The sequence below is a fragment of the Nelumbo nucifera genome, chromosome 5, assembly GCF_055504915.1.
Source record: "Nelumbo nucifera cultivar China Antique chromosome 5, China Antique-T2T, whole genome shotgun sequence".
Lineage (NCBI taxonomy): Eukaryota > Viridiplantae > Streptophyta > Magnoliopsida > Proteales > Nelumbonaceae > Nelumbo > Nelumbo nucifera.
Genome location: NC_142653.1, coordinates 43,669,120 through 43,696,595, shown reverse-complemented (window position 1 = coordinate 43,696,595; position 27,476 = coordinate 43,669,120). Strand labels below are relative to the sequence as shown.

At 38.5% G+C, this 27,476-nt stretch overlaps 1 protein-coding gene across 2 annotated transcripts; it reads right to left on the bottom strand.

Moving 5' to 3' along the window:
* Positions 1–25,393, bottom strand: LOC104608471 (DNA ligase). 2 transcript variants are annotated; one of them, XM_010274478.3, is made up of 9 exons: positions 25,139–25,393; positions 18,928–19,033; positions 3,305–3,612; positions 3,091–3,196; positions 2,642–3,004; positions 2,470–2,549; positions 2,259–2,383; positions 1,261–1,488; positions 1–343 (listed from the first exon to the last, which is right to left on the bottom strand). In XM_010274478.3, the coding sequence occupies exons 1-9, from the start codon at positions 25,258–25,260 to the stop codon at positions 321–323; spliced, it is 1,461 nt and encodes a 486-aa protein (XP_010272780.1). In that variant the 5' UTR covers positions 25,261–25,393; the 3' UTR covers positions 1–320. The 2 variants fall into 2 exon arrangements, with proteins under 2 accessions (XP_010272780.1, XP_088743628.1); XM_088887502.1 differs by lacking the exon at positions 25,139–25,393 and adding an exon at positions 24,736–24,849.
* Between the last annotated feature and the right edge of the window lie 2,083 nt (positions 25,394–27,476).

Genomic DNA, 27,476 nt, shown 5'->3' with positions numbered 1-27,476 from the left:
TTAAAAAACAGATAATTAACTAACAGATAATTAACTAACAGATAATTTGGTACCATTTTCACTATCTCGTTTATAGCCTAATAACATAGAGACTATTATACACATGTAAGGGTGGATCTCTAATTGGTCTTTACATACAACAACCCATAAAAAGAACAAAAAAGGAAAAATAAAAGGCTCAAACTCAGCAAATGCCGTTCAAAAACCAGCTGTTCCTGCAAAAACGGAAAGAAAAAGAAAACGAAAAACAAAAACCGTATTCTTTATCAACAGGACCTCTGGCATTCCATGTCCCGGTTTGCAATTCTTTTACTTCAGGACTAATCACTCTCATCCTCAGCATCTGAGAAAAGAAAGAAAAATAGCTGCCAATCAGGAACATGTAGTGAAGGACTACTAACAAAAATATACAAAAGAAAAGCATATAACAAAGGGAAAGACTACACAAAGATTGAGACACGCCCATAAAGGAAGAATGGCAAGAAAACTATATGGGGGAGTGCTAGAAGAGCTCAAGTATACCCTGATGGGGCAGTTTGGTCAATAATTCTGGATAAAAGACCGCAGAGGTTTTCAATGACCAAGGCAGCCCTTTTGTGTCAGTTGTGAACGTACATTGACCAAAAGAGCCTCTCATGGAGTCCAATTGAGTTTCACTAGTGACCTAAACGATATACCAAGTACCAACCCCACCCCTCAAAATCCTGAACAGAAAAAAAAAAAAAGTATGCCTAAACTGTGTAAGGATCCGGAGAGAAGTACTTGGCTAACCAATTCTGAATCCAGTGGGGATGTTTCACAAAATGGTTAGTTTCTTTTGAAAACAAAAACAGCTGCCATATCAGCCAAAATACAATATAATTTCTCTGATGTGGTAGTTGTTTTCGTTTTCTAAAACAAAACTAACCAAACTGTCTGATGTAACAGTTTGTTTCTATTTTCAGAAAGAAAACCAACCATGTTATCGGATATGGCAGTTGTTTTTGTTTTCAAAAACAAAACCTACCATGTTGTTCAACACCCCCTAGATTTACCTACCAATCCAAGGATGACAAGTCTGTCGCAAAGTAGTAAAAAGAATGTAATATGAAAAATCAATAGCACTTATGTCAAACAGTTCATGCAACAATGGCTGGATGAGCATGTTATGGTACTCCCAAGAGGGGCGTGGTAAAATACGAGCCACCAAAGTCCCTGTTATAATAAAGCAGTATGTACGAAGAAAAAGGGGCATTAACCAACATATTTATATTCACTTACCTTCACTCATGCCTTCACTATCACTAGCATCATCCTCATCATCTTCATCATCATCATCACCATCAGCATCATCTTCCTCTTCAGTGCTATCAATCTCTGCTTTTTGTGGCTTTGGAGGGATTACATAACTAGCAGTAGACCTCCTGCGGGAACTTGACACGATATTGCTCATGTCAATTCCCTCAAGCTCCTTTGCTCTTTCCTTCTTCTTCCTAACCGTCTTGATTTCTTAAGATAAAGATCACACAAAGTTAATTGGCAAAAATTAGAAATCAAGATCAACATTTTGGTGGATGGTCTGTTGTAGCGTAAATCCAGTCATATTCACCCGGATCTGAGGGGATTGTGGATTTGAAGTATGGATTGTGTAGTGTAGCCCCATGAACCCAAAACATAATAATAATAATAACCCATGCCTTCATATTTATGTGCATGGATTGACCAAAGCATGTTATTATGTTACCCCAGTCAATGGTCTTGAGTATCTACTTTTCAGTCACCATAACTAATCAGAATGGCACAAATGGAGTAATATTAAAGGAAAAAGTCAAGATGCATATCACAAAATACTGAACAAGTTTAAGAGTATAAAAATAGCAAAAGCTTAGAATATTTTATTTCACCGAAAAGATCCATAGTGAAAGAGATGAAATAACATAGCAAATAATCTAGTAGGTATGCAAGCTCAAAACCTAAAATCTGAAAATATCCAGTAGTTTGCAGCAGTGAACACAATGACAACTTTAGCCTCCAAGAAAAGGTGAGAGGCAGTATGCAAGAAATATACTAGAATAACAAAGTCAACACACCTATGACCCAATCAAGGTTGAACATGAACACCTAATAAAATAGAAAAGCAAAAATAATTGATTAAATAAACAAAAGAAATCCATCAAGGTGAAAAGAAGGAAATTTCCCAAATTGGCAATAGAGATGTCTTACATTTCCTTCCGGGAACTAGGGTTAAACAAGGGTTCTAGAAGTTGGTCAAGGCTCACCTTTTTCAGAAGGATTTGTAGAGAGTCCTTCCTTTGCAAGAATCTCTTCCAACTCCTTTATAAGGTATGACTCACGTTTATTCTCAGGAGCCTGCTTAGCTCTCTTGTAAACTGAAGGAGGGATGCTGTAATTCAAGAAAAATAACAAACCAAAGAACTTGTGACTATTAAAACAAAAGAAGATGGCAATGATAACAGTGAGTCAGAGTACCTCATCCCACACGATTTGATTATTGATTTTAGATTCTCCACCCGTTTACCATATACATTATTGGAAACTTCTCTTTTCTTCTGCATTTCAATAAGATGATTTACATACAGAAGTTTAATTAATTTGAAGTTTATAAGAAATTCCTTAGAAATAACAAACAATCATAAATCACCTTGACTGGCTCATCAGCAGAAGACTCAGACTGACCGTCTTCAGAAAAGTCTTGACCATCTTTAATGTCACTACTTTCCCCTGACTCTGATGTTGGTTCTACAGGTCTCTTCCTCTTGTTGCTCGATGCTTTAGTTTCTTCTGCAGAACTTTTGTGGCTTTTTGATACTTCAGAGCTTCTTGATCTTCCTTTTGGAGCAGTTCCCCTTTTAGGTTTCACCTCATCTTCATCAACCTCGCCACCTCCACTGTCTAAAGACTCAGAGCTTTGACCTTTGGTATCTCTTTTAGATACCTTCCCACGAGAAGCTTTCTTTTTCTTAACCCCATTTGCAGATTTGGCAATTTCAGGAGATTGAATTACCTGGCATATAGCAAATAAGTGACACTAAATTTGGACTCTATGCTACAACCAGTTGCAATGCATTTACTTCAAAAAAATACGTGTACCTCATCTAGCAGCTGACTTATGAATTTTTTATAGGGGTCAAGAGAATTTTTTTCAAGTCCAAGATCTTCTTCCAATAACCGACGAGCTCCTACCATGGTGAGTGTCCTGAAATAGTATGACAAGTACTTGGATAATTACCTAAACAGCAACAAGTGTAAAAATAATAATAATAATAATTGGCTGACAAGCCATTCAATAAATGAAGTAGCATACTCAGAATTTTCTCTGAAATGAGCAGCTCTTTTTTTGACAGCCTTCTTTATCATTTCCTCACTAGGAACATCAGACTCGACAACTTCAGATCCCTCAGTTTCATTAGGTGTTTTTCCTTCTGTCAAAAGACCTAAAACTGGTGATCCTTCCATTTTGTCCCCATCTTCAGAATTATGATCTTTTACTTCTTTCTTGGGCTCAAGTTCTTCAGGTGACCTTTTGGTTTCTTCTTTTTCTGAATTAGTAGCTTCTTTCATATTGTCTGTTGATCCCTTGGAAACATTCTCGTTATCATGACTTCCAAAACACTGTAGACATTCATCAACATAATGTTTAGTCAGACTACATTCCATGTCAATAAAATTAATTTAGTAATGTAGCACTACTTTTTATCAGTAACAATTACTGAGCTTTCTCAAAGTATCTAAAAGGAATGTATTAAGTACATTGAAATGTGACACCTTAAACAATCTATGAACTTGCAAGGCACTAAAGTAAGTCAGGCTAAAGGAATAAAAAATGTCATCAAGGAACAATAAACAGGAGAAAAATATCAAGATCCCTAGCAATGAAATCTTTGTTATTTGTGGCAAATCTCAAATGGCCTTGAAAAGTAAGCATTTTTTCCCTTTTAACTTAGATTAGAAGAAAGGAAGATGAAATTTCACTAGTTATCAGGCTTTATTCTCGATTGGAACAGCAAAAAAAATGATTAATTCCCAAACCAAATGAGCCAAACATTATAACAAATGTAATTAAAACCATAACATATAATGGTTTATTTATAATTAAAGAAAAATAATTGGAGAAGGTCAAAACCCACAAAGAAACAAAGAATACGAATCTCTCCAACTGAAAGGACACTACAACCCCCTGCATGATTGATATAAACAAGGTTCAAATTGGAGAAGGTCAATACACATTGTATTTTTTTTTAGTTTTTTGTTTTCAAATTTTAGTTATGAATAATTACACACACACCCCTTCCATAATATATACACATATGGTTTTGTAAAAACACCTGTAAACAGGTGTATCGGGGTTCAAAGATACGATACACCCCATATTGGGCGTATCACGTCGATATTTTGAACCTTGGATATAAGTGACTCTGAAAAGACTACTGGAACAGACCAACAAAAATCAGTTAATCAGTTTTACAAGAGGAGGCCACGTCAGCAGAACTAACCGTCCACTTACAACAGCTGTAACAGAAAGAATTCAAATATTGTAAACAGTATAAGTAGTGAAGCACAAAGAGAAATAAGACAGGAATTCTTTCGGCATTAATCTCTCTCTCTCTCTCCTTCCAACAAATTCAGGAGGTTGGCTCCCTCAAAGAGCCTGGAGTTAGGCAGGTTCCTAACAAGTTGGTATCAGAGCCAGCATGACCAACACAAGAAACACGTCAGTAGACACCCGAGTGGATCAGATGGAGGTAGAGATCCATCGAATGTCTTCAGATCTCAAAGAAATGAAGGAAGGTTTCACTGCTCTCCTCAATCGGATGGAGCAGGTGGCAACGAACAACGACAGAGGAAGCCAAGAAGAGCGCAGCAATGAAAACAACCGCAGAACAGGGCTGGCGGCAACGAGAGCAGCCAAAATCGATTTCCCCATCTTCTCAGGCGGCGACCCAACTCCCTGGATTCTCATAGCCGAACGGTACTTCAATTACCATGAGACACCTTGGCAAGACAGGGTAGCTCTGGCTTCTATGCATCTTGAAGGGGAAGCTATCCTCTGGTTTCAATGGTACCGACGGGGGCACCCTCGTCAAACTTGGGCAAACTTCACTGATGCCATCACAGTGGCAGTTCCCTTATGGGACTTGCGTCCCCTCAAACAATGAGAGTTGTAGGGCTAATCCAGGGATGCCAAGTGTCAATCCTCATAGACAGTGGCAGTTCCCTTAACTTCATAACTCAAGTCTTGGTGGATAAAATGGGACTCCCGGTTCAACCAACAACGGCTTTTACGGTTCATGTGGCCAACGGTAATAGCCTGTCCTGCAATAGCATTTGCATGGGCTTACCACTAAAAGTTCAGGGTCACCAATTTGCAGTGGAGCGGATGTGGTGCTAGGCATTCAATGGTTAAGACAACTAGGGCCCATGACCTATGACTGGGCCCGTCTCACCATGGACTTCACATCAGGGAACTCTACAGTCCATCTACAAGGGCAAACATGCAAGGGTCCAAGGCCCATAAATCTTGAAACATTAACAAAGCAAATGGGAGATCCAGATCAACCCATATTCATGCACATGGACTCAAATTGGACCAGCCCATCTTTAGCTAACAGCAGCCCAAATGGGCCTAGAGACTTCCAAAGCCGACTACAACTCCTTCAGCAATATGGCAGCGTGTTCGAAGAACCCCAAGAAAATCCAACATGTCGGGAGCATGACCACCGCATTCCCCTCATGCCAGGAGCTGCCCCAACCAATGTAAGACCTTACCGATACCCTTACTTTCAAAAATTTGAAATCGAGAAGAAAGTTCAGGATATGCTTAAGCAAGGGATAATACAGCCCAGTCACAGCCCATTCTCTTCACCGGTATTATTAGTCAAAAAGAAGGATGGGACGTGGCGATTTTGTATTGATTACAGAGCCCTTAACAATATCACCATTAAAGACCAATTTCCAATACCGGTCATTGATGAGCTGCTTGATGAACTCAGTCAGGCCACCATATTCTCAAAATTAGATTTACGAGCTGGGTATCATCAAATAAGGGTACATAGGGAGGATGTTCACAAAACGGCTTTCAGGACACATGATGGCCACCATGAGTTCCTGGCCATGCCATTTGGGCTGACCAATGCTCCAACCACATTTCAAGCATTAATGAACGACATATTCCGGCCATATTTACGTAAGTTCATCCTTGTTTTCTTTGATGACATATTGGTATGTAGCCCCAATTGGGAGGAACATCTGAATCATCTATAGGTCACCCTTGAAACACTTGAGGCCCACCAGTTGTTAGCTAAAGAGTCCAAGTGCTCCTTTGGACAAAACCAAGTTCACTACTTGGGACATGTTGTAGAGAACGGAATTGTAGCGGCCGACCCAGATAAAATCTTCAGTATAATGGGCTGGCCGCAACCCAAAAGTGTGAAAGAGTTGAGGGCCTTCTTGGGCCTGACTGGGTACTACCGCCGCTTCATCAAAAACTACGGCCTAAAAGCTACCCCATTGACCCAATTGCTGAAACAATATGCATTTCACTGGTCAACCCAGGCCCAACAAGCTTTTGAGCAGTTGAGACAGGCAGTTGCGAGCCCTCCAACATTAGCATTGCCCGATTTCACAAAAGACTTCATCATTGAATGTGATGCCTCTGGTCAAGGTGTTGGAGTTGTTCTCATGCAAGAGGGGCGACCACTAGCCTTTTTCAGCAAGGCCTTACATCACAAAAGTGGGCCAAATCAGTTTATGAACGAGAATTAATAACAGTGGTCTTAGCAGTCCAACGTTGGTGATCCTACTTGCTCGGTAGACGGTTCATAATTCGAACCGACCATCAAAGTTTGAAGTTCTTATTGGATCAACCGGTCCTATCCCCGGAAAAAACAACAATGGATATCCAAGCCACTGGGGTACGACTACATAATTGAGTACAAAGCAGGGGCTACTAACCGGGTAGTTGACGCCCTCTCATGGCACCCACAATCATTTCAGTTACTAGTATCTTCCCCAACTTCTCCACTCCTGGATCTACTTCGAAAAGAAGCCCAATCCCATAGGGAGTTATAGTAGTTGAAGGCCCAAGTATTGGCAAATCCCTCACTGCACCCCGGGTACACCATTAAGAATGAGCTACTCTTCTTCAAAGGACACCTGGAAATTCCGGCAGATTCTACTCATCTTAGGAAGCTCCTGGAATTATTCCATGCCCCACCCATAGGTGGCCACTCCGGCATCCTACGAACACAAAAATGCATCGCCACACAATTCCATTGGAAAGGCATGCGTACATCTATCCAAAACTTCATAGTCAGGTGTGCCAACAAAACAAGCCACTACAACACCAACAAGCCTCTTGCAACCACTCCCAATACCAACCCAAGTCTGGGATGATATATCAATGGATTTCATCACAGGATTGCATGTTTCTACCGGCAAAACAATTATCCTTGTGGTAGTGGATAAATTGACGAAATACAGCTATTTCCTACCTCTATCACACCCATTTACTGTAGTCACAGTTGCTGAATTGTTCCTCCGGGAAATTGTGCGCCTACACGGGCTCCCCAGCTCAATTGTATCAGACTAGGACCCTATTTTTTGAGTCGTTTCTGGGCTGAGCTTTTTCCCCTGCCCGGGGTTAAACTCTTCAAGTCAACTAGCTACCACCCCCAATCTAATGGACAGACAGAGGTGGTTAACAAGAGTCTCGAAACATATCTGAGATGCTTCGCGGGAGATCGACCAAGACAATGGGTGAAGTGGATCCACTGGGCTGAATGGTGGTACAACACCACTTTCCATAGCGCCGTTGGGATGACAACCTTCAAAGCTCTATATGGTCGGGACCCTCCCCCTCTACTTCCTTATGAAAAAGGGACCACCATAGTAGCGGCCTTAGAAGAACAGCTGACGCAACGAGATGAGGTGTTAAGGAACTAAGACATCATCTCTTACAGGCACAGGAATGGATGAAGCACTCCTATGATAAACATCACAAGAATGTCCAATATGAAGTCGATGATTGGGTGTTTCTCAAATTACAACCTTTCAGACAGATTTCAATTGCAAGCCGACAGTGGAACAAACTCAACCCGCACTATTTTGGACCATTTAAAATCCTTGAGAGAATAGGGTCAGTGGCCTACAAGCTGGACCTTCCGGCAACATCAAAACTGCACCCTGTATTCCATATCTCCTCACTGAAGAAAGGGCTGAAGCCAGGAGTCATTACAAGTGCGACCCTTCCCACATTTTCAGATGAAGAACAAGTGCAGACTGAGCCAGCCCGCATCATTAATTTCAGATGGGTACGCCAGGGTGGAAGAGTCATACAAGAAGCATTAGTTGCTTGATCTAAACTCCCAAAAGAGGATGCAACTTGAGAATCCTACTTAGATTTGCAACCAAATTTTCCCACATTAGACCTCGAGGGCAAGGTCGCTCTAAAGGAGGGGGGGATTGTAAAGACTACTGGAACAGACCAACAGAAAGTAGTTAATCAGTTTTACAAGAGGAGGCCACGTCAGCACAACTAATTGTCCACTTGCAACAGTTGTAACAGAAAGAAATCAAAGATTGTAAACAGTATAAGTAGTGAAGCACAAAGAGAAATAAGACAGGAATTCTTTCGGCATTAATCTCTCTCTCTCTCTCTCTCCTTCCAACGAATTCAAGGGGTTAGCTCCCTCGAAGAGCCCTGAGTTAGGCAGGTTCCTAACAGACTCCTGCTCATTACAAAAGTTAGGAAAATGAAGCCCTTCAAATTCCTTTAAAATAGACACCCAAATAACCAAGGGTTGTTCAAATTTCCTACATATCTCAAAGGCATCCCAATTGTTTCCTTCAAAGATTCCAAAATTTCTCTCTCCAAATCAACCAGCAAATTGCAAATGGGATGAGGTTCCACAAAATGTACCTTCTTTTACTAAAGTCTCTATACGGCCAGCAAACAATCAGACAAGCCAAATCACCAGGAGTATTCCACAAATGCCCAAACATTTATCAAAAAAAAAAAATCCAAGAATGCCCAAATAGCTTAATGATTTTATTATATGCTTTATTAGAATATAAAATTTTACATATACTGTTAGTGTCAATACGATTGATTTATGTGTGCATGCTTCTCCACCAAGCATTTGTGTGTGCATATGTATTTTTCAAAAAAAAAAAAAAAAAAAAAAGAGGACACTTCAGTTGTGTTTGGTATCATTGCTGTTTCTACCCAAAACATTTTGGGTTGATCAATATAAATCGGCAAACAATTGTTATTTGAGGATATTTATGGTTGAAATGGAATATCTTAAAATGCATGTGTTAGAGGCTGTTTTTAGAAACATAAAATTGGTGTTTCTTGCTCCAAGGGGTGAAGTCTAATCATTCTAGCTGAAATAATTCTCACATGTGATGTGACAACACATATCTCTCACCAATTTGTAGTGATCAATCCAAAACATTTCAGGTAGAAACAGCAATTGTACCAAACACAACCTTTTTTTTTTGAAAGATCAAAGGGAAAATTCATTAAAACTGAAAAAAAAAAGGTCGTATATCTCAAGAATAAGGTTGTCTAGTTGACAAACCATCTACAGAACAGAAATTGCGCTGAAAAATAACCAAATTACATGGACTCAGCTCCAAAGAGCTCCAGATTCTCAAACAGATCAGACTCATTCAATTGACCAAACACAGGAAAACGTCGCCCAAGCTGCCATCAAAATGCCCAATTCTGCTACCAAATTCAATGCTCCACCCATTCTCCTCCCTCCTTCCTTCTCTCAAACCCATCATAATCCAGATAAGTACCTCATTTTCCTCTTCCTCCCCCTCTTCTTGACTAACCATAAACTCCCGAGATTACTCAATCTCGTCCAATCCCTCCTCTTCTCCCCCCTCCTCATCCCACCCCTTTATCTTTTCTAGGTATTCTTCCCTTTTCTTTTTCTCTTCTCTTTTCTCTTTTTCATACTTCTCAAATGCCATTTTCGCAAATCCTTCCCCTCCCCAAAAGACTAAACCAAGAGACTTTCCTATCTCTACCTCCCTCTCCACCAGTTTATTAATATCCACCTTCCCATTTTGAACTATTTCCTTAACTTCTTGGTCCCCATTCTTTGAAGCTTCTCCTTCTTCTCCTTGTTTACCTTTTATTCCTTCTTGCCTCTGTTGTATTCCTTGAATGTTACTGTCAGCATCAATTTCCAAACCATTTGCAACATTGCTTTTGATCGGACATTTTTGAGAACTAGAGTTTTCCTTAGCTCCTTTCATTTTGTAAACTCTCTTAAATCTGCAACATGGATCATTCCCGACCAAACAAGTTGACCGTTACTAGAACCTCTCATTTTCCTTAATTCCTCTGCCTTTTGGTTCTCAGAATTAGATTGTCCTATGTTAGTTACAACTCTTCTCCTGCCTATCTCCATCCCCAACTTTCCAATCACAATTGAAGACCATAACCCTTCTTCTTCAACGTCCATCCCTTTATTTATTTCGTCACTTGTTATCTTGCATGTTACCTGAGCCACCCCCCTACTATTGACTCTACATGCAAGTATCCTTCTCTCCAATGTATTTCCTTCCTTAACATAGTTTTCTTCAGTTTCATCCCTTTCCGCCACTTCATCACCCTCCTTAGTCGCATCTGAACATTTAAATCTTTCCTTCTCAAAGTTAATGGCTGAATCTTTAGTACCATCATTTCTTGTGACCCTCCTTCATTAATCCATGGAAGGGCATGAGAGTCCTTCTCTTCTGAACTTTCTTACCCCTATGGGCATTTTGCAACCCTCGAAACTTCCGACCCCACATATTTCGTTATCACTCAATCCTAAATTTCCTTCCTCTTCCAATAACTATCGGAAGCTCTCAGAAAATTTTGCTTGAAATTTCTTCATTTTCTTGCCCTTAAGTACATAACAGAATCCCCCCTCAACCTTCTTCCCCCCTTGAGCAACTCACCGTGAGAAGAGAACCTCTCTGGTCTCCTGCATTTCTGTCGGACAACCAGGGTAGCCTTCGAAGGAGACGACACATGCAAAGCTTTAGACGTCACATGCTTACCATTTAGGGTATCTGCAATAGTAGAGATTAGCTTTCCATCTCTCGGTCCATCTGACCCAATATGCCCGACCCAACAGTCCGAAGGGCAAGACCCACCCCGACCAACTTCTCGACACTTCTCCACTTTGGGCTCCTTAATTTTCTTTTTATTATTTTGAACCTGCCTTAATACGTCCGAATATTCCCAACGCTTGGGGACATTTCCTCTTCCCTGTTCTCAAGCTTCTCTCGCATCCTTTTCACTCCTTCCAACTGAGCATCTGCGTTACACGTCATCATCTTCTTCACACGGTTTGCTAGTTTTCAATAGCGACGCTTCAACTTCAGACACGATCCAGACTCTATGCCAGCAGCCATCCACCTGCACCTCCACCGATCTCAGGATGGCTACAGGATCCACCCCTGCTATTTCCATTCTTGAAGCACACAAGTCATAAGTATCCCGCTCAACTAGTATTCATCCAATGACATTTGCAACCCAGAAGCTTCAACAAAATTCTATTGACTGCGAAATACTTACTGTTGCAATTTGGGGACCACTGCTCCACTGAGACCAAACCGGCGCAAGTTACTAATTCCTGTAAATCAGCTATCTCTTCTTCCACTTCAAGGAGAGCCTTATTGTTATCGAATGGTCTGATAACCATATGAACCTGATTGTCTAATCTCGTCCTCAGCACCTTCAAAATCAGCTTCGAGTCATCAACTTCCTTATCAGATGTTAAAACCAGATTTTTCCCCCAGCATTCTTTCTCGTCAGCTAGAACCACCCGTGGAGCCGGCTTCGGACGAGCCACTGTCGTAACATTGTATCTCTCTTCTTCAATCTCACACCCTTTTAAATCCACTTTTTTTATCTATTCCTTTTTGTCTTCGTTTTAACCTTCCAACCTTGATAATCCTGAAACGCCTCTGTCAACATGGACCAACCCCTACTCTAATAGCCACTTGGGACACAAATCCTCTTTATTTTTCTACTTGCCACCTTTTCTGTGAAGGCAATGAACCAGCCTCTCTCGTTTCTTTTCATCACTGCATCATAAGTCCTTCCTTCCTTCTCAAGCCAATTCCTCCATTCTGGTAACCTAGTAGCATTTACAGCCACATCCAAGAATCCTTTAAACCAGGTTACCACCTCTTCCAACATGAACAAAGAGGTCCAGTTTTCCTCGTGAAGTTCCAAGAAGCCTGTTCCTTCACATCTTGACTCTACCAACCTGAATCTCTTTGCTTCTATTGAGATTTCCTTTGACCAGGGTCCCTCATGTTCAATCATTAATCAGCTAAGATACATTGCCTTCCTGTTCCATACTTGCCTCTCCTCCATACGAGGAGAGGTGTGAACTTTTCCATCAACAAGGAAATCTACAATCATGTGAAACAACTTTGTTCAGGGTAGGACAATATGACCAGAATTTATCAGCCATACCAGGATTACTTTCTTACCCAGCAGGTGTATGGAGTTACATGCAAGCATTGAAGGAAATAAGATGCATTACAAAAGAGAGATTAAGGTTCCATTCGGTTGGGCTAAGCAACCCCCATAATAATCAGAATTACAATTGAGCCACAAATAATTCAGATTTATGCACCCCTTGTTTTGCAAAATAATTAGCTAAACCATTTGCAGACCTCCATTCCCATTGGATGATAATTGACATAACTTTACTTAACCACTTAAATCTTTTCATTGATTCCCTGTATTTCCAAGTCACTGTTTCCAGTTCTTTCAGCCATCCGACTATCAATTTAGAATCACATTCAATTTGCAGTCTATCATAATTTAGATCTCTAGCAACTCATAATCCTCGCAGAAAATCTTGGAACTTTTTCTTGATAAATGAAAATATTTTATTAGAATATGGAGAAACACAGACACTAGTATCCCATGGAGAGGCACAAGCTACAACCTCTCCAAGAAATCAAGACCAAAAACAAACTACAACGGTGCCCAATGTTTGTATTCAGATTCTTCAAGAAAAGAGAAAGAAAGAAAGAAAGAAAGAAGAAGAAGAAGAAGAAGAAGAAGAAGAAGAGAGAGAAAGAGAGAGAGAGAGAATAGGGTGGCACACACACTCTACCCAGCCCATCAAACTGATATTTATATTAGGGCAACAATAAAACATGAATGACAAATGACTTAAAATAAAAGAAGGTTCAGGCCCATTAACACTTAATAACAGTACAGGCTGTACAGCCGACAAGAAATAGACAAGTTATAACAAAATGGGCCAAAGCCCATACTGTTAAGTCTCATAACGCCCAACACAATTGTTCCTGTTTCCTTGTTGCTTGGCTTAACTATCAGTCACAGCATTTGCTGATCTCCCCACCCATTGTATTCTGACACAGACTTCTTTTCAGCCACTTCAATTTCTTAAGTTCATTCTAAAAAGCAAAATACCAAGACTCTGGGTTCTGTAGCCACCCCAAAACCAAACCTTGGAATTTCCTTCTAGTAGTAGTTGTTCCACTCTTAGCTGTACTGCAAACTGTACCCAAGGGCAGCTAGTAATTCCATCTTAGTGGAGTCCCCCACACCTAAAGGGTATAAGAGAACCACATTTCCACTTTCATTCCTTAGAACCCCTCCCAGTCAAGGTAAACCAGCCCAAAAGGACCTGGATTACCTTGACTGCTGCCATCAAAATTTAGTTTCACAAAACCTTCAGGAGGGAGTGTCCAACGCATACACACCCTCTTCTTCAAAGAGGAGCACCTTTCCATTGCTTCCCAATTCCTCTAAAGATCATTAAAAGAGAACTGATGAAATAATTTCAAGGATTTCAGACACAAAAAAAGCCCTATACAAGATACGCTCCTTCAGTTCTTGTTGCTTCTCTCCTTCTCTTGGAAGATCCTAGCATTTCTTTCTTCCCACACTGTCCAAATCATCTTGCACACCTCCACATTTCTTCCTCTTCGTTGGCACCAAGCAAAGGTAAAAAGATCAAAAAGCATGATTACTTCTGCTGGCCCATCCAACCAGCACCCAAAGATCAAGAAGAAACAATCCCACAACTCTGTAGTAAATGAACAAGAAATTAGTAAATGGTAACAATCCTCACCGTGAGACCTGCAAAGAGTACAACAATTGGGAGAGATACAAAGATAAGGTCTTCTCTTTTGTAGATTATCCAAGGTGCTTACTTTCCCATATAACACTTCCCAACATTAGGGGGAATAGGCATGCACCAAACTTCCTTAAAAGGAAAAGCCCGTTGAGATGAAGAATGACAAAGGGACTTAAAGAAGGAAGCATAGGAGAAAAGACTAGAGAACTGAGGTGTCCAAATCCTTTTGTCTAGTTCAGAGGGGTCCAAACAAACTTTATCAAGAAGGCTCAATAAGTTGGTTAGACTCCCAATCTCCTCATCCCTTAACCCCTTACATAACCCAAAATCCCAAATTGGTGCCTAAGGAGTTTCCAAAGGGGAAAAACTTTTGACACAAGCTCTTTTTTATACCGAGAGACAATGAATAAGGATGAAAAGAGGTCCTTCAAAGGAGCATATCCAACCCAAGTATCTACCCAAAAAAAAAGGACCAAGTTGCCATCACACACATCATGCCTAATAAAGTTACGAAATTGAGGAAGAATACTACGAATTGCCTTCTAAGGTGTTGCCAAAGATGCAGCCGAAATGGCTCCAACATCCCACTCGTTCTCTAAGTGACCATGAATATTCCTACCACCTCATGCCACAATCTCTCTCTAGGGACCATCTCTACAACTACTTCCCCAATAATGTTGTGTTCTTTTGCAATAGATTCCCTATTCCCAAACCTCCCTTCTCTTTACTTCTACACACCAACTCCCACTTATAGATGATCCTTTCTACTTTGCCCTAGTTCCCAAAGGAAGTCTCTCGTCAATTTCTCCAGTTTATTGGCTTCCCTAGAAGGAATCCTAAAGACTGATAGAAAATAGGTTCCTAAGTTAGCAAGAGTGGCTCAAATCAAGGTGATTCTACCCCCTAAAGAGATGAAATTCTTCTTCCACGATGCCAATCTCCTTTCAAACTTCTCTACAACCGAGCACCAAAAACTACTCTCCCTAGGGTTTTCCCCTATTGGAAGTCCCAAGTAGGTCATAGGCCAAGTAGATAATAGAACAATCTAAACATCCTACAATAGCCTCCACCTCTCTACTTTCCAAATTTATACTTGCTACACTACTCTTTTCAAGATTGACTCTTAGATTGGAGATCCTTTCAAAGCTTTCAACGAATATCTTTATATTCCTCACCTTCTCAAGATCTCCTTCACAAAGAATTAGTATATCATCTACAAATTGAAGCTTGGTAATTGGAACTCCATCCCTACGTATTCTCCAACCATTAACTATAATCCCCCTATTAGCCTTTGAGATCATTCTTCTGAGCACATTTCAAATATTAAAGTAAATAGGAAGGGTAAGAGAGGATCCCCTTGGCCCTTGCCTTACACCCAACAAGTTGGAAAGAAGTCCTTTACCACTCCATTAACCAAAATAGAGAAATGACAAGAGTTGACACAACCATGAATCCACTTACACCACCTTTTTCCAAACCCACGGTTTCTCAAGACTTGTGATAGGAAGTACCAATCCACCAAATCATAGGCCTTTTCCAGATCCAGCTTACATACAAAACCTTTATTTTTAGATCTTCTCATTTCCTCCAAACACCAATTAGCTATCAAGATGTAGCCTGTAATTTGTCTCCCTTATACAAAGGCCCCTTGGGCTTGGCTGATTAAGGAGGGAATGACTTCTTTAACCCTCAAGGATGGAACCTTAGCTAAACTTTTTAGATACTAGTCACCAGGCTAATTGGCCTAAAGTCCTTGGGGTGAATAGCAGCAATCTTCTTAAAAGACTAAGGCCAAAAAAGTGGAACTGACTCATGGGCTCACTATATGATTATCTGCAAATTCTCTAAACACCTCACATAAATCATCTTTCAGAATATCCCAACAATCTTGATAGAAGAAGGCCATTGTAAACCCATTTAGGCCCAACGCCTTAAACCTATCCATCAAAAACATTGTCCTTTTAATCTCTTCTTCTTCAAACAAACAAAGAGGTGGATTAATGGTTACAAGAAGATATGCATAAATAAAAAGTCATGGGTTCAATTCTCACCATTAGCATAATTAGGTATTGATAGACTAATTATTGAGGGTGATTCGAGAACAATTGAGATGTGACTAATCTTACTAGTTAATGGGCTAGGCCCATAACTTAAGCAGTTACTCAATTACATTAGTTGCAAGTCAATTAGGCCTGAATATTGTATGGTGAGGGACCCACAAAGCTCTCATATTAGTCTACAAGGGTTTAGGCCATGCATAGAAACACATGAGCCAAATTCACTAGGTGAACCTAATGAACCGTTAAGCTAATCAAATTGGGCTTAGTATGGCCCCAACACTTAAGTGTAAGTGATCTTTGGTCTCACCCATCCTATGAAGCTCAAAGATAATGGATTAATACAAGATATAAGCCCATAAGGTTTCAGCCCTAAATGGTATTTTGCTCTCAACCTCTCAGCTCAAAACATTTAAACACTTCTCACACCTCTTCCCTAACTATTAAATGTAGTGTCACTCTCTGCTTAGATGGACCCTAGGATTAAAACCTTTGCAAACCTTTGATAAAATAAGTTATTATAAATACAAATACATTTTGCAAGATGATTTCAAAAATAGTTGAAATCCATTGCCAACAATTTTAGGTTTCCATCATAGTGTAAACCCAAATATTCTCTTTATCTGATAGAGTGGTAAATCATATCACAATGATCACCCACTCGAGTAATGTTCCAAACTGCTCTAATATACCTAAGTATTTGACCCTTAGAGAATCTCACTGGTTGGCATATCAAAAGTAATCCAGTTCAAAACATAATGCAGCATCATTATCCATTTTGGTGTTAAGTGCAACTTTCTTGTTTTGCCCATATGTCTCTAAGGTCCAAGGCACTCCCAAGACCTCGCACATTCCAACTGATAATTTTCATCATTACATCTCTTCTAAAGACCCTTCTTTCACCTGTCTCCACTCCTTAACTTGAGATCTTCCTCCTCTCTCCCCTTCCACTAAACTCTAGGTTTCCCTCAATTTCAAAAATTAATCTTTCCACCTCAATTCTTTTTTTTCTCATTTCTCCCTTCCCCTCATCAAGATCAGCCTTTTTAATGCTCCTATCAATTATCGGAGTCGACTCTACCCCTTTACCCTCATTTTCTACAGCAGCCTCTACCTCCTTCCTCGCCAACCCCTCCTCCCTCCCAATATTCTCTTCCATGTAACCTTCCTTCTGCCTAAGCTCCTCAAAGTCCATCCAAATCAACCTCCAAATTCTCTCTACCCTCCCAGTCCCTTACTAAATTCAGACCCAACCTTTTCTTTTAACTCCTTATTGACACCTTCAGCTCCACCCTTAGATTTATCACTCCTTCAAGATGAGATGCTGGAGTATCTGCAACAGGCTCAGCACACAAGTCAGTACCAACAAAACAAATGGGCATTCATACCTGGGCACAAAGAAGGCAAAAGAGGATTATTTGGAACTTGGAGTTGAGATTTTACATCTTAGGCCATGTTCTCCCCTCTAACCGGACATTTGCAGTGGGATGGTTTGGGTTAGATTAACATCCCCATCTAATCTCATCATGAGAGGACCCTGTCTCTATATCTCCCTTTCTGGCCTACCTTCACAAACCACACGAGTATCCTGCCTCTCTGTACTAACCCCCATATGGCACTGCAATATTGGGACAGCTCCCTCAACAGAGGGGTGTAACTTGCACAGCATCAGAAACAGCTAATTCAACCCTCCAACGCTCCATGACTCTACCGACATCAATCTTTTTCTCTTCTAAAAACAGGATTTCTGTATTAAAGCCGACAGCTCCTCATTTTCTACACCAATAGGACCTGAAAAAACATCAAGAATGTGCCCTTCAGTTATCCTGAACATGCCTCCTATACAAGCCAGCCCTGGGTTTCCAAGACTACTGCCACCAGAATTCAAATTGATAAAACCTTGTTCTAGGGGACTCCAATCTACAACCAGTTTGTCCCTAACAGCGGAACTTCTAGCTACAGTTTCCCAGTTTCTCCATAAATCATCTAAGGAAAAGTCTGAAAAAAGGTCTGAAGATTTAGCCCAATATATAGCCCTGTTAACTACACATTCCCACACAGCCTCCTCAATTTAGCCAAACGAGGGTTACCGGGGCATAATTATTTTAGGCATCATTTAGGAATCAGTTAAATCTATATCTAATACTTTAGTTGTTAGATCAACACTTTGAAATTTGGAAGCTCTTTCTTTAATCCTGCTTCATATAATAGACTTGATTTAAAAATATACAAAGCTTTTTTTTGTGAAAACACAATTTGTTCTCCTCTCCAAGGATCCTTAACAGCCATATTATCTGACAGATTCCCCACCTATTTCACCCCTAAGTATTTCACTTTAAAATGCCTACAGCTAAATAACACCAAATTTTGGCAAACCTTAAAAGCTAGGAGACCATGACATCCCTGATCCATACTTACCATCATCCGTTTTCTTAATTATTAAGAGAAAAGAACTTTCTTACTCTATTATTAACAATAATCCTTTAATGCCAATAATTGTTAGAACAACACCTGTCCCACACTGAAGTGCATTGTGGTTCATTATTTTAATTAATTTAATGTTAAGACCATGCACTATGTGATGCCCATGTGAAAACAGTAAAAACTATAACCAAGGAAATAAGGTCAGAGTGTTCTCTTGAAAACGTAGTAGTAGTAGTATTGATCATTATCTTTTATGTGATAAACTACAATGAAATTTATGGAAAAGGAATTTCTCAAATAGAAAGAGGTACCTCTTCCAAACATTGCTTAATGAATCTTTTATGAACATCCAACGCAAACTTTTCAAAACCCAAGTCCTTCTCTAACAATCTTCTCACGCCTTCTAAAGTTAAAGAACTGTCAAAAAGATAAATAAATAATAAGAGAAAAAAAGAATAGTTTCTAGACAGTCATGAAATATCACATAACTATAATATCTTTACCTATAACAGAAAAACAACAGGAACTTGCAAAAGAGAGAGAACAGAAGAATCCCTACCAAGGCCAAAATGAACAGCCCCCAAAAAAGGAAAAAAAAAAAGAACTCGGGCAGCATCCACTCCTAACAGATTTCTGAATATTCACAAAGATGGTCACCGAGTGCCCTACATAGTGTCCACTCTAAATAAAATAAAAGTAATTTCTATGATACCTGAAAAACTTTAAGCAATCAGAAACCCGTGCGAATTTGAATAAAAGCAGTTGATTGGTTACCAATTGGATGAGACCAGTTGATTGGTTATTAGTTTTTAGGCATCATACCTTTTCGGTTATAATAGTCAGACTCTAAAGTAAATATGTGTTACATTGTAGACTCCATATGAAAGATAGATGATTACGTACACAAATTAATGGGCCCTTTATATGCATGTATGCCGGTGTTGGTGCACATGTGTGGGCATAGCATTGATAATAGTAATTTGTCAAATACTTCGAGGACAAAGACCCAGCCATTTGATGGATTCCACCCTAAGAGAGCGCATACAAAGTTAAGCATGATAATATGAATCTTAATCTGATTTATGAACTGTCCTTGGTGCTCTTCAGTATATGCAGTCAAACTTTTTCTGGTAATTAGTATTTGCAGTAAGACTTGTCTACCATACATATTTAATCTCATAGTGTTAATACATTTCAAGCCAATTTTTCAACTTTTGGCACTAGTAATGTCTATTTTCAACCCATTTGTTGTGTCCTAATCATCTCAATATTGAACATGGGGCAAGTTTGGGCCTCATATAATCATAGTTGTCAAAGCATCACCTGGGTGGCAAGGCACCCTTCGATGGGAGCCTACTGGATGCCATTGAGCCATATTAAGAAGAGGCCATCTAGGCAACAAGGTATCCACCTAGGGTACAAAACTAACAAGATGGATAGCTTACTGCAATTTTATATCTAGGCTTGCATCAAATTAGCATGTGGGTTGATATATTTTACCAGATACTACATAAATTGCTTATGGTTTATATTAGGATTTTACTATTAAAGTATTAATATATAAACAATCCAATGCTTTTGAGTAGAGAAAAATAAACAAGACAGAAGTGGATGACTGACCCCCCTTCAGTTTTATTTTCCTTTTTCTGCATTCTTTTAGTTGTTAATGGCTTTTTTGACATGCAACTACTCTATTTAATACTTATAAAATGTGATATTATGTTTGAAATATTGAAATTAACATATCTAAAATGCTATCATCTTTTGGATACAATGATTTATCATGCTGTGATATTAAATTCATTCTTATTTAGTAAAGAATTTTTCTATTTTCAGTTTGCATGCTTGGTGATGAAGAATTCTTTGTCATCCATCACCTTAGCAACTGCAGGGGTGGGACCTACTAGAATAAACTATAGGCCTTGATAACCATGCATACAATTCTGCAGGTTCTGGGTATAGCCATTGATGACAGGTACATAATTGTCAAGGCAACACCTAGGCGGGCCCCTACACATCTAGGCACTTTTTGGGGCTGACCTTGCCCAAACACCATGGCATTTATATATAAACTCTTCAAGTTTTATAATTTGCTTATATTTTTTTATATTTTGAGCTTATTATATTATGATAAGTATGATACACTGAATCACTCTTTATTTCTTTCATAAAATAATATATTTTTTATTAGTTTCTCATGTCAGTAGGCTTTTGATAGCTCTTCAAAGACTGAAGAAACAGAGATAGTTATTCAAACTTCCAAAGTCTTTGATGAAAGAAGGAAAATCAACAGTATGCTTCATCCCTTCTTCTCTTCTGGAGCAAAAACAGGGGTTCCTTTTTTTCTTTTTCTTTTTTCTTTCTTTTTCCGTTTTAGAACAAAAACAAGGGCTCTGCCCCTTCTTTTATTCTGGAGCAAAAACAGAGGCTCAGCTCCACAAACAAAAAACAGGGTCTTCGTTCCTTCTCTTTCTTCTTCTTCTGGAACAAAAAACTGAGGCTCCACCCCTTGTTCTCCATCATTTCTGAGGTTTTTATTCATGCTTTCTTTTTTCTATGACAAGAACAGGGACTCTACCCCTTCTTTTACTCATATTTCTACAACAAAAACAGGGGTTCAGCCCCTTGTTGTTCCATCCTTTTTTGAACATTAAGTGATGCCCAGGCAGGTGTCTAGGCGACTAGACGACTAAAAGCTCCCTTGTCACTTAGGTTCACCTTGGCACCTTGAAAACAATGGACAGGTGTGTCACCTACCAGAATATCCTGACATGTCAGCTTCTATTCACATGCACACAATGTTCCTACCACCTCAGTAAAAGGCATTCCTAAAACACCCCAAGTTTGCATATAAGGTATACACCTGATGCATAAGCACCAAACATACCCCTTTTTTATTGGAAATGGTTACTTGCATTAAAGGAGATAAGTTACAACTGTTAACCAGACAAAAGGAGATGCTGACTCCACACTTATCACAAAGTTGCAAAACAGCCCAGAACAAATTCTCCCTAAAAGCTTCCTATCAAAAAAAAAAAAAAAACAAATCTCCCAGAAGCCCCTTGCTTTGCCAATGTATCGCTAGTCCATTTTCTGATCTTCTAACCCACCTATAAAAACACCAATCTCCCTTGCTAAATAGTTGATTTCCCTCACAAACTGTCTATAAGTCCAGACCCCCAAGCTGTTTGTTTGTATCCATCCGATTGCCAGCTTAAAATCTCCCTCCATCTCAATTTGATGGAAGCCCAAATGCTTAGCCAACCTTAGGCCTTGAAGTAGAGCCATCATATCCATGTTTCAAACATACCTCATATTTGATATGTGTGTGTGTCATGTGGAAAACTAGCACTCCCATGTTTTATTTAAAATATTTTTTTTATTTTTGGATTCAAATGATGGGCAATTATTTATAGTGTCTTTTTTACTATCCTCATGTAAATATCAATTATCAAACCCTTTTCGACCAACACTTTGCCAACACTGATGGAGATTTGACTGATTAAAAGGGAAAAAAAAAAACAAACACCAATGGAGATTGGAGAACTAACACTTTATGGTTAAAAACCTTATTATCCTGTTACAGTAAGCTTGGAGGGAACATTAGAACCATTGGTAGGGAACGTTGAAGGATAACTACAGATTCAAGTATTTTATTTATTTTTTTATCAGTAACTGATTTATTGATCGTATGGGAAATATACTATGTATGTTATGTGAGACTTTCCAATTCACATTTTACAACAGAGCCAGCCCATCAATGCTCTCCAAACTCCAATAGCTCCTATTAGAGCTAAAGTACGTGAAACCCAAACATGTTTTTATTTTAGGTTAAAAGGCACCTTAGGTAAATGTCTGTCTGTTTACTCCTTGAGCTAATGAATCTGCAAGGGCATTTGCATAGTGGGATAACCAAAAAGCCTCTGCTCTGGAGTTAGCCAACTGTCTTTCTTAAATGGTTTGATGTCCTAGGTTCCATAGCCCTTCCACTAGTGGTCCAAGCATCAATCCAAAGAAATTTAACAGCTTGCAACCTCAAAATAGGGTACAAGATTCAACCAAAGGAGCACATGCATATACAAAAGGATTTCTTGCTTTCTTAATTGAGCCAAATAGGGAACTACCCTACACAACCTGCCAAATTTCTGCCTTGTCAAGGGATGATGTGGCCAATCTGAGCCATTCACAAAATATGGGATCTTCTGGATTGGTCAACTTCTTGATGCTTCAGTCCACCTCAGCCCAATATCTCAACATTTTCTAGTATTTTCTACAAGTAACATTCTCCGGTCAAATTTCCAATAACTTTCATATTAAACTTGCCCAAAAATCAAGGTTTGTTCTGACCACATGGCAAGAGTTTTGGGGCTCAAATCTATATAGACTGCACCCTACACTTCAAGCAAGTGGAAGGCCTAATTTCATGCCTCCGTGTTAAAACATTTCTTGCAAGTTTTGACAATATCGTCTCTTGCTGCATGGGCAATGGAAAAGCAAAGCACCTTTTCTTCAGCATTTTTTAATTAGGAATTAGCAAATTCAATAGCCAGCATTAGTGTTGAATGGATACCCCACCTTTAGAGGGTTGAGGGGACTTGTGATTCAACAAATGTTTGACTCTCCCAAAATACACGTTAGACCCAGCTACAGTGAGAATTAGATGGATTTACTAAAATGCCTACCATGTCAACTCTCCAAAATTACGAATACTAACTTTAAATGCCTTTATGTAACAATGGTCCAATCACTAAACTGTCCAATAGGATTCATTTGTATTTTAGCAATTTACACATAACTTATAATCCTTTCTTTATTAATTTATTTGGTCTTTTCCAACAAAACATCAGAATTAGGAAAACAATGAAAAAAAAATACAAGTTGTTATGCTTTTGGAGCTCCATGAATTTCAAAAAAATGATATTAAAAATTCATAATATTTAATATATAAATTAAATAAATAATAAAATATTGTTTATGTAAGATGTCTCCGCCAAATCCTACTTTTTTGAGTTCACTGAGTCAGACTGCCAGGCACATGTCAGATTCCAAAATACTGGATAACATTAATTGGGAAAGGTCCAAAATGTAGTTAAGAAAGAGTTGGTATGTCCTAGGCAATGATATGTGATTAATCCAGTGATTCCACTTTCAGGTGTGTTAAACTTTGATTTCAAAGCATGTTTCAACCCTATCAAAACTAGAACATTTCGGGATTCCACACAAAATCAGAGGAAATTTTATAGTTCTGATTTTCATTTTGATAATTAACTCATAAGTATCGTTAAGAAAGAAAAGATCATGCTGCATACTCAACTAGGCAGCAATCCAACAGAAACAAAGCAACTCCCCTAACTAGGGGCCTAGTACAACTATAGTACAACTATAAAGAAAAAACAAAAATGCCAGCATCAAAGAAAAAACAATTACAAATAGATGCCCGGCTCTGGATAACCCCAACCCAACTGTGTTTCCAATCTAATACCTGTCTGACTCTGACCTTTGTATTTCTTTCCAAGTCTCTCTTTCTTCTCAATATCTTTAAAAACCATTTCTATTTCATGTAGATTTCTCTTCTATTGAATACCTTGCATATTTCATTATATTTACTTCTGAAACCAGAACAAATGCAAAAGTCCAAGACTTCTGATGGAATTTGAAACCTTGCCTTTGATAGGAAACCTAGACTGCCAACATCATCTACCACATTGAAAAATTGTTAGGTTTATTTGGTGGGGGGAGCAGAAAAAAGAATCCAACTGATCAATTCAGAATACTTTGTTCCATATACCTTAGTTTGCTAGACAAATCATGTAGCAAAAAGTGTAGCTGATCCAAGAATATTCTACATGCCCATTCTGGATTGTGGTACTGGTTTTAAAAGAGCTCTGCTTTTTTCGCAGAGACATCATCTCTGCCCATGAGAGAAATTTTGACCTAAACAGCCTTCCACATGGCAAAATGAAGCCACAATTTTTTAATGGAAATTTCTTTCCTTAACAACCCCCCCCCCCCCAAAAAAAAAGGTGAATTTCTGGCTCCACCCCATATTCGTACATATATCGAATTTAAAGAATAACTACAGAAAGAATCTTCGTCAAAAAAAAGAAAACCTTACTCACCAGCCTAGTTTTATCCTCTACTTGACTTTCCTTTCCAGTTCTACTATTTACCAGCTAAGTTTCACTGTTTGTTAAGCCCGCCCTCACTATCAACTAGTCGAATACACTGAAAAGACTGCAACTTATCTCACAAATTTTGAACTTTTAACGAGCAAGAAACTCCATTTGTACCCAAAATTAAGATTTCAAGGAACACCTAGGACAACAAGACGAAAAATCCCAAACAATATCAAAACAAAATCAAATATCATACAAAAACCAGAAAGAGATCACATCCAGAGAGAAAAAAATGTAAGCGAAAAATAGATCATTAACTTCAAAAAACTAATTAAATTCAAGTATGAATTCATGATAGTTCGTTTAGTTGAAGAAAAATCAAAAATTCGGAGATGAAAAGTCTTACTCGGCCTGTTCCTTGAAATGCCCTACTCGTGCGCGCATAGCGGAAGTAATCGATCCCTCGATATCATCTTTCGTCTTCTCCGTCTTCTGGTCCGCGCTCTCGCTCTCTTGCGCCTCCCCCATCTCTCTCTCTCTCTCTCTTCTCTCTCTCTCTCCACTGAATCTCCTGCACAGAACGTCAGAACCTTTTAAGACGAGCGGGGGAACGAAGAACTTGTTCTAGTATTGCTTCACTCACCCTAGAGAGTAGATGAAGGCGTATGAGACTTCTTTAGTTCTTTTATTCAAAATTGATTCCGATCGAACAACAAAAGTAGTCTTACGAGTAGATCTCAGACGAAAAAATGGCACCAAATTAGATTGAACGGTTGGGATGTAGCTTCGTGTAACATAGGAAGAGTGGCTAGCTGCAGAGAAGGAGTAATACAAAAGTTATTAATCCCCGGTCCAAACAACTGGGAGATATTGGTCCAACCATATCTTCTTTTATTTAAATACACGTGGAAAGAACAAGTCATATGCTTTTAAAGTTGTCAAACCATCGCTTAACTTTGCAATATTTTAGCCACACAGATATGTTAAATGGAAATTATATATATATAGCCATATTTCTTTTATGATTTCAGCTACTGTTCAATGCTGTAAACGGGTCGGATCTGGTCTGTACAAGGTGGTATTAATTGGTCTTATTGATTAAACAGATCCGTAATCAAACCAATTATTAATCGGGCTGACCCGATTGGTCCCGATTATACTTGACATTATTATAATTCTTAATGGCTAATTACTTGGAACTTCATTTTTATAATATAACCTTACTAATTGATAAAATAAATGGTTTTAATCAAAACTATCTTATATATTAACTATAAAATTTATCCTTCTAAACATAAAATATAATAAAATTTGTAAAAAAAAGGAGTTGACCTTTATATTATTAACTATGGTGTTGTTTGGCACATTTTTCAGTGTGTATTTTGGTTTATTGAAAGCTTAAAAAACCAAAAAATAGTTTTTTTTTTTGTTTTGTATCGCGTAGATCGAAAGACCAAAGACAAGTGCATGGAAAGTAAGGTTGTCAATTAGACTAGATTTAGTCCAATCTGATCCAGTCCAATACTGGTCCATTTAAAAATGGACTAAACCAAGTCCAGTCCAATCCAAATAAAATGCAAATGGACTGGATTGGGTTCAATCCAATCCAAATTGAATCAAACATCCAAATAACATGAGGAGTCTAGAAAATATATAAAAAACTACAACACCTACTGCAATCCAATCCAATCTAAAGTGAATGAATAAAAGCAATTCTGAAAAAGTGTTTTTGTAAAAATACTTTTGTAAAATTGCTTTCATAAAAGTATGTTTTATAAAAGCATTTTTATAAAAGTGCTCTCGTAAGTGCTTTCGTGTAAAAGTACTTTTATAAAAGTGCTTCCATAAAAGTATTTTTCATAAAATTACTTTTATAAAAGTGTTTTTTTGTAAAAGTACTTTCATAAAAGAAAAGAAAGTATTTTTCTTTCATAAAAGTACTTTTCATAAAATTACTTTTATGAAAGTGCTTTTGTAAAAGTGTTTTTCACAAAAATGCTTTCATAGAAGTGTCTTTATGGCGACTTCAGTTTTGATCGATTTCGAATTGGACAAGGGTTTGGCCTCATGATCGGATTATTGGAAATTTGGTTTAAGTCCAATTCAGATCGATAAGAATATGGACCAATTTATTTTGATAAGCTTTGAATCAGATTGGATCCAATCCAAAACTGGTCCCTTGACACCCCTAACTGAAAATAACCTTGCAACTATTTTTAATAGCTCGGTAGACAACAACACAAACTATGGGCTTGAAAGATCTACTAGGTTGTTGAAAGATTTACCTAAAAAGACTTGCCAAACAGCCCCTATATAATAAATTAGGATCTTAATTGGTTTGGAGCAACAACGACCAATCTCAACCCAATTATAAATCAAGAGACACATACCAAGGAACAAGCTCAATTGGTTTGGTTTTATCGAATAGACCAGATCCATATTTTATGATTCATTAAATGTAGTATCAAACCATTTTGCGAAATCATGTTTATGAAATTAGAAATTCAAGAATGCATTTCTCGTTTCACCTTGGGAAAAAAAAAAAAAACATAAAAAACATTGTACGATATTTTATGTATCTTAGGGGTTGTTTAATAACAACTGAAAACCTGAAAATACTACACTAAAAAATCTATAGTTTTGTCTTTTAGTGAATAAGATTTGAAGTTCTTTATGGCTGAAACTGAAGTTGGGTAGACCACTATAGCCTTGAAAAATTTGTCATTTGATTATTATAACAAGTA